This window comes from Apaloderma vittatum, unplaced genomic scaffold, assembly GCF_000703405.1.
Source record: "Apaloderma vittatum isolate BGI_N311 unplaced genomic scaffold, ASM70340v1 scaffold42977, whole genome shotgun sequence".
Classification (NCBI taxonomy): Eukaryota; Metazoa; Chordata; class Aves; order Trogoniformes; family Trogonidae; genus Apaloderma; species Apaloderma vittatum.
Window position 1 is genome coordinate 7,266 of NW_009728754.1, and position 8,642 is coordinate 15,907.

The 8,642-nt window shown below is 41.5% G+C and overlaps 1 protein-coding gene across 1 annotated transcript in view; it reads left to right on the top strand.

The window, feature by feature from the left end:
* Positions 1 to 8,642, top strand: part of SIRT1 (sirtuin 1) — a gene marked incomplete at its 5' end in the record, with an annotated part of 15,882 nt that overhangs the window by 5,086 nt on the left and 2,154 nt on the right. The window contains 4 exon segments of the mRNA XM_009874163.1: positions 566 to 713; positions 3,479 to 3,558; positions 7,261 to 7,298; positions 7,300 to 7,442. Of these exon segments, the coding sequence (XP_009872465.1) occupies positions 566 to 713; positions 3,479 to 3,558; positions 7,261 to 7,298; positions 7,300 to 7,442 (409 nt within the window).

The following is an 8,642-nucleotide window of genomic DNA, read 5'->3' on the forward strand; positions in this document are numbered from 1 at the left end:
TCTTTCCCTTTGGCAGGATCCTTGTTCACTGTGAGCAGGTGTCAAATCATTGTGCAGAAGTAGAACCTGTCTTCCTATCCAACGTCGTTCTGCTTTCTGGGCTTCCATCCTCTAGGGACAGTTGCTGATAATGCTGAGGAGTAAAAACTGCTTATCCCAAACCAAAACACCAGAACCTGAACCCCTTATGAAATTTTTATCAAACTGCAGTTGAACTGTATAGGTTGCTAATAACAAGTATTGAGGTTTCTTGACACTTGTAAAAGAGAAAGAGCTTTCCTATTTCATCATTGTCAAAGGCAAAAAAGATGTAAAGCTTGCTTTTATGCTGTGTGAAGCACAAAATACCAGCCTGCATGGAGGAGTTCATCCTGATGTGATCAGAAGCTCAGATGTTCAGTGAAGCGCTGGATCCGAGAGGAATGGCAGAACGCAAAGGGAGGGACAACATGACCGGCTGACGTAGTCGTGATGGAGAATATTTAGCTCTGGGTGAATTGCCACAGTCAGAGTAAAGACACTGCGCACCCACTGACACTTTCTAATGTGCTTCTGAATTCTCTAGGAAATCTATCCAGGACAGTTCCAGCCGTCCCTCTGTCACAAGTTCATAGCTCTGATGGATAAAGAAGGAAAACTACTTCGCAACTATACACAGAACATAGACACACTGGAGCAGGTTGCAGGAATCCAAAGGATAATACAGTGTCATGGTTAGTGGTTTTAGTTTTCCTTTTCTTATTTTATGTGTAGGAATGCTTTCTACTGGTGCATCAGACAAAGTAATCACTTTTGGAATTAGTTTTTTTCTTTCTTGATTTAGTATTTCTTGGCAACACATTCTGCTTTTTAAATGTACATTTTTATTTATTTTTTTGGGTAGCTTAAGTATTTAAATCGGAAGTGTTTCAATTGAAACTACTTCTTTCATAAATGATATTTGATAAGCGTGGTCTTTGCTTACCAGTGAAGATCAACACTGTTCACACAAGCTTAGACCTTAACTTTTAAGCTGTATTTGGTGTTTCTTTATATAAATGTATGAGAACACTGTGTGAAAATCAGTCTTTCCATAGGTCCCTCTCACTGTCCATCCATGAAACAGCTGTTATTTGATTCCCTTTTTTAAGTTATATTCTATTGAAATTTTAAAATATCCTGACACTTCATTGACTTTACCTCATGTATAAAATATTGTGGATTTATCACCCATCCGGTTCAGCTGAATTGAAGATCATCTTGTTACTCCTTCAGTGTCACACACATTCTATAATTACGATACTGATTTAAGTGGAATCTTTTAACTAGTTGCATCTGATATGCTTTCCATTTCCAAGTACTTGCAAATAAGTTCAAGGACTTATTTTTAAGGAAGAGATGGAGAAAATTAATTCTCAAAGTGCCCACTTGAATGATTTAGTAGACTTATGGCAAATAAATTGTTTAAAAGCAGTGTTGATGTCTTTTTAAAAGACCTAATTCCACCTTTTCCAGGGACCAAACTCATTTGATTTCCTTATCTACAAAGCTCAGCTCAGTGCCAGATTTGTCCCGTCTCTGTTTTCAGACAGAGCAGACGTGGTGCTCTCTTGTGGTGACCCAACAGCGCAGAGCAGCCTGTTGAATAACCCAGATCTCATGCCAGTTTCCATTTGTGCTTAGCGTGTCTTGCCGTCACTTTTGGTTGTCATTCTGTGTGAACTTCTTACATGGTTGTGTTTGTGCACATCACTGCCACACTCAAGCTTCCCATTTTTTCAGGTGCACACTGCAGTAATTAGATTTCAGACGATCTTTAGTGTATGTCTTGTCTAAGTTGATTTTAAGTTAAAAATATTCTTTAAAAACATGCTATGGACCGACATTTTGAGGTCTTTGGAAGTTAGCAAAGGTTGTTTCAAGCACATCAGGCTTTATCTGACATACAGGTTTGCTGCCCTAGCAAGCGCTAGCTGACTAATGGTAAGGGCGAAAGAAAAATTGAAACTCTGTTATGTAGGGGTTCATACTGCTGCATTTATTTCATCTTTTTTGTCTAGCTGTGGCAATGGCAAGTTAGTGATGAGTGTGCCCAGTGACAGGGAACCTTGTAATGATTTGTGGATTTGATATATGAAACTTTGAGCCCATTTCACACTGCAGACCTGTGGTGAAGTTGCTACCAAGAAAACTACTGTACGTGCCCTAGAAACATTTTCTGAATTTAAAATGGCTTTTGCAGTCAACCAACTTGTCTGGAATTCAGTCCTATTCCTTGCCATTGTTGTAGCTGAATGATCAGAGGCAGTGGCCTGCTGGTGACACATGGCTTGTGTGGAGCAGCGTAACTTCTCCATTAAGTCCTTCCGATGGTGAAAAAATACTCTCATAATAGAGCTGCCACTAGGAAGCAACAGGTGCCCCAGACAGGCTTAGGCCCACTAGACTGACTGACCTGTCCCTAACACACTGTTTAAAGGCGTAAATTATTACTATAAACAAATTATAATGAGCAAAAAACTGCCATACTTCCCGTAGTCTTTGGAATCCTTCCGGTTTTGGGAGCTGAGCGAGCATTTTGAGAGCTGTGCGCTTTCCCTGCCAGCAGTGGGTAGCAGACCTGAGCTGCCAGTTGTTCATAAACGACCGGCTCCAAGTTGTTCTGTGCTTTCACTCTCTTTGTCCTACCCAGCTACAATATCCCCAAAGGGTATTTCATGTTCTACTTAACCCCAGAATCCCCTCACTTGGCATCTGCTGTGCGTAGGTTATGAGCAGAAAACATCTTTGGTTTGGGTGGTTTAAAATAATACTCTGGATAAAGTTTTGGTACCAGGGGTTTTTAGCTGTTCCTAGCTTCTGCAAAGCTTTCTGCAGCTTAATGGCTACCTTCCTAGAAGTTTCCTTTTAAAGAGAGACTTTTGCACCCCCCTGGACACGACTCACAGAGCTTTCTTACTGCCCTCAGGGCACCATGAGACATTAGAGAGCTCCAGACTTTTACTGTAGGAGTGACACATTCTAGTGCAGGCTCAAATATCCCTGGGTTTTTATTGTTTATTTTGTTGGGTTTTCTTTACCCTGTTTCATGGTTAGGAGAAAATCTGTCAGTTCTGCTTTGTTCTTCAGCATCCTGTCAACTCCTAGCATTATTGCTTCCACAGACTAAAGGCCTGGTAGGCTTAACTCTCCTGGACATGCCTGCCCCAAAAGGCCACGCTAGTCTGCCACCCTGACTCCACAGCGTGCACTTCCACGTGTGTGTTAGCCACCCAAGAAGCTTCCCCTTTAGACACAGAGGCAGGAGTGCTCTACCACTGATTAACATCTAGAAGAACTACCTTCAGTACTGTAACTACCTCTCTTTACATTGCTTTGTAATGACTGTTTTTTATAGCACTGCAATGTAACTGCCTTTGTGTGAAAACAGCTCAGGCAAAAAGACCAAATGTGAATGACTGAAAATCCTGATTTCTCCCATACGGGTTTTTCCCCTCAGGTTCCTTTGCAACAGCTTCCTGCCTGATCTGTAAATACAAAGTTGATTGTGAAGTTGTTCGAGGAGATATTTTCAATCAGGTAAAAAATTTACTTTAACTCACTGCACCTTTCTAATAAGTATTTCTCTCACAAAAACAAACAAACAACAAAAAAATAACCAACTGGAAAAAACCGACCCTAGACAAACCCAAGAACACCACAGGGGGATTGTTTAAAAGATCTGCTTTTAAAAGGCTGCTTGTCTTTGCATGTATTTCCTGAACGTGTCTCTCTGTATTTTAGCGTTTTTTCTAGTATTTAAAAGTATACTCAACTACTATATTGCAGAAATTAGGTACTGAGAAAAAGCAGAGCAAACCCGTAAGAGTCCATTTTTAATAGCACCTCTGAGCAAAGGAGAGGTTAAGATGGTAAGTAGCAGGTTGGCTACACACACTGTTTGTGTTCACCTGAACTCGCAGCCACACTGAGAAGGCATTCTTAGCTGTCCATAGCACTGGGTGCTCTTTGAGCACCTACCTACGTTAAAAATATGTTTAAACAACAGATAATGCTTGGAGAATATTATTTTTAAGAACTTTTTATCTTACAGATGTTTGCTGCTCCTTTACCTTCAAAGCCAGCTCATTGGGATTTAGGTTTTCTTCCTTCTAAACAACCTTCCTAAGCATGTTGTAATTTTCTGGTTTGGTTGCTAGTGGTTGGGTCTCTTTTCCAACCACCATTTCAATCATTTTATGTTGTTACACTGAACCTAACTTCTGTCCTGATGGCCTGTCCCTGCAGGTGGGCAGTAATAGGAGCATGTAGAAGTGGAAGGAAGGAGCCTGTAGCAGTAACTGCTGCATAACGAGAACAAGGAGGGTTCTTGCTCCTGAGATACAACTCGAGGAGGTTTTTACACCCAATCCCTCAGCCCTAATCTTGCAGTACTGTTGCCAGGTGTATCATTCCTGGACAGGCCCTAGGTGTAGTACTGAATTATTTTCATAATGCGAAATAAATATGGTAATTGCCAAACATAATTTCACACAAGGAATAGAGCTAATGAAAGAAAACATATCCTTCCTCTTCTGCACCTGAAAAAAATACTAATTGTTCTATTTGCCATCATTATCTTTACTCCATAGCCTGCACTTCTCAAACCAGTGCTATGCAGTTTCTTTTTCTGTTGCCTCTCTACAACATGGAATTTGGTTCCTCAGATATCAGAAGAAACTACTATACTTAACACTGTCCAATTCAGCTTTGTTCTATAACAACTCCTCCACACAAAAATGGTTTTGGCACCTGGATCCCAGTAGATAGTCCCGTTTCTGGTCTCTGCTGTCCTCCACTACCTGGAAATTGAGTTATACATGGCCCCAGGTCCTCAGTTTTCCCAGAAAACACTGCCTTGCCTTTGCTGTGCTCCATCCTCTGGTGGTCCTAAGTATTTCATAAGGAAGTGAGTCTAGCTAGCCTCTTTCTGCCAGTATTTCCTTTTGACAAATTATAGACTGAGAATTGTTTGAGATCATCTGTTTAGAAAACTACCAATTCCTTGCTGCTGTTCTTCATTCTTTTGCCACTTCCAGGATAACTTGGTAGTTCCCTGTGGCACGATTCTTTCTCTTGGTTGCTGTACACAGCCCTCCTTCTGGATGAGAAGCACCAGCAGTTACAAATCACACATAGAGCTTCTGAGTAAAACAACAGTCAGTTACTTCCTAAAACAGTGCTTTTACATTGCTTTGACTATTTTAGGCAGCTTCAAGCAATAGTGGAAGCGTCTCAGATTTACAAAGAAAAGACCAAAGAAATGGAAGAATCTTTACTGATCTTGTTTTTGATACATGGATGACATCAATAGTCAATGGGAATTTCCCCTTCTCTTTCATTAGACAAGTACATCAGCAGAGGTGCGGGGGTTCTGGGGCAGTGCTGCTTCTGGAGGGAAGGAGGACCCGAGGCAATTCAGTGGCCAACTGTCAAGCTTTAACTTCTGGTATCAATTTCAGCTCTTGGAAGAGATCTTCCCCCTTACTGATGACCTTTCTGAGGATTAGCAGAGAAGCTGGTGAATGGTGTAGGGTTGAAACACATTTATGGGCCCGTCACAGTGACTCAGATGATATGGACAGGGACATCAGTTGTTGTGCAGAGATCCACCAAGTCACAAGTCATTGGATTTCCTCTGAGAAATGATGGAAATAGAGTTAATATCACCTGGTCTCTTTAAATCAAAAGTTAGAGGTCCTCATTTCATCTTCCTCTTAATACAGAGCAAATTATTTTTCCTCCTTAAGCTTCCAGCTGGAAGTGCGAAGGCATCACTACCATCAACAGAAGACACAGCTTCAGGAAAAGTTTTAAGTTGTTTGGGGGTTATGAGCTCTCTTTCTAATGCAAAAAGATCCAGTGAAAAAGTTCAAGCTTCATTCTACCTCTCTGCTCCTTTTGGGTGAATTCCTTGGTTGGTTTCCCTGTAGCATGGGGCTACTGGGTGCGCGTTAGCGTGGGGATGTGCTGAAGGTTTTCTTCAGACCAGTTCCTAGCTCTGGGGCTTGTTATGCATCCCCTGCACTAGGTTTTCTTCAGAGAAGGACTGGATTCTTTGAAGACTTACAGGTTTGGGAAATGTGCTGTGATACTAGAAGAAGACCTTTTGCTTATGATGTTTCCTCATTTGGAAAGCACTATCTTTAGTCCTACTGCAGACATCCATAAACTAGTTCTTTGCCTTAAGCTTTGTAAGTTCTGGATTATGTTTTCTGCAGATGTTCTCTGTACAAGAGGGACTTGTTATGCATTTAAATATAATTTTTCATATATTTTCCTATTAGAATAGGTAATATACATCTCTTTACACAGCACTAACTTGCCTGTGATGACTGCTGTAGGACTACAGCTACATTTAGCCCCTTTGATTTATTCTGAGGTATTGTATTTTAACACTACAGATGAGAAGACTTGAAGCATTTAAAAGAAAAATTGCTCAGGAGTAACTGAAGTATTGTCTGTATGTGTATTGCTCGCCTTCTTGCTTTTCTTTTCTCTGAAAAAGTTTTAAGATAGTAAAGAGTTGAAGGAGGTCCCAAAGACCGGAAAACCCTCTTGTTTCCGGAGGAAAGGGAGCCAACTTCACAATCATAACTTTCCTCCGCCTTTTTTTTTTAGTGAACAAGGATTCTGCTCTGGTTTTGGAGGAATTGGAAAAGTTTAAAATGGAGACTGAACAAAGGTTCTTTCCTATGTTCTTGTCCCTTTGGCTAGGCACCTGCTGCAGGGCCCTGTTGCTGTGTGCGTGTAACACACGTGCTTTTGGAGGAGAGGAGGAAGTAGAGAGGTTAAAGCTCTGCAGTGTACTCCCTGATTAGGAAGGGGTTTTTATCAAATCCTAGAATGGAAACTGACAGCGAAATCTTACCTTTTTGCTCTGATTAAACCAAGAAAAATACATTCCTGTCAAAGAGGAGGTAATTACTCATGGGTGCTGAGCATGCCTTCCGGACTTTGGCTTAGTTATCAGGTAAGAACTGGGGTGTAGACCTGCATGGTTTCTCTCTTTCGGCTTGAGAGGACTCCTCTTTGTTTCTGCTGGAGTTTTATTTCTGTATGCAGTTACTGCAGGCTAGAGTAAGAAACACCCTTGTCTGTATATCCACAGAAGAACAAAATGAGGAAATGCCACTTAAACTTCCTTGTCTTCTGCCATAGTAAGTCACTGCAAATTGCTAACATCTGAGGTTTCCAAGGGCGCAGCCTTGGATTGTAATAATAGAAGCTGTTCTAATGCAGGTTGTACCGAGATGCCCCAGATGCCCACCTGATGAACCAAATCATGAAGCCAGACATCGTGTTCTTTGGAGAGAACTTACCCGAGCAGTTCCACCGTGCCATGAAGTATGACAAAAATGAAGTTGATCTCCTTATTGTCATTGGGTCTTCACTGAAAGTAAGACCAGTAGCATTGATTCCAAGTAAGTGACTGTCTCTATTAATAGTTCCTTCCAAAAATGTGGCCGAAAGTGAAATTCTCAGTTAAGAGCTCTAAGAAATGCTTTTGGCTTGATTCAAGTGAAGAAACTACATGAAGCGTCTAGTTTTCTAAGATTAAAACTGATTTCCCATGTAAAACTGAAATGCTAAATAGAGAAAGTAACAACTTCTAACTGCTTTTTCCACACTCTGGGCAGATCTCAAGGTAATGAAAATCTGAAAAATACTCTCCTAAAACTTGAACGGCTTTGTTCTGAGATTAAATTCATTCCTCTCCCTGCTTACAGTAAGTTTTCAGAGTTACTTGAAAGATACAAAAAGGAATCATCCTAAAAAAGACAAATGTAGAATCAAAAAATCAGATCAAGTACACCAGATGTCCGATTTGTAGCATATTTTATACTCAGTACTTAATGCTAAATGGTACACAGCTTGCATGATACAGCACGTCACCATTTGGATCCTTAGCTTTTAAAGACGATAGGGAACATAATCTCTGCTAACGCATTGTGTAGAAAAACGTACTTCAGGAAGGCTGAGAACCTACCCTGCCAGGTGATTTATTTGCCTACTGAGCGCAGGACTTACTGATGCTAAAGATGCTCTTCACTTGTAAGCCTGAGGAGGAGCCATGCTTATCTGCTGCTGCTGGGGAGCAGCACTGCACCCATGGCCTTTGGCATCACCTCCCCCTTGCTGTACAGGAGGCAGAGACCAGCGTTTGGGCTGGTAGGAAAAGCATAAGGACTGGGCAGTCAGGATCCACTACGCAAACCCTTGCTCCTTCTCTGCCCTAGAAGTGGGTTTCGTGGGTTGGTTACCTGAGAAACCAACGTGAGGTTACCAGACTGGTGGGGTTTGGAAGCTGCCCTGTGTAGTGCGGGTTGTACCTGGAAATACTTGGACTTAAGGGGGTGCCGCTGCCCAGCACTGTGTCCTTCATGTGCGCTTCAGTACAGAAAATGAATGCACAAAATAAATGTAATTCTTATAAGAGACTAATCATCTCTTCAACACTTGACCAAACATTGCTGTGGTCAGTATTTCTGTGCACATCCTTCTCAGTGGTTGAGGAACACATTTTACTGGAAAAAAAAGGGGACAAAAGTCTAGGTAGGCTGCCACAGGCAGAGCACCTCAAAGCGCTGCTGTGAAGTTTGGGATTTGCTTGTCTTCTTCCG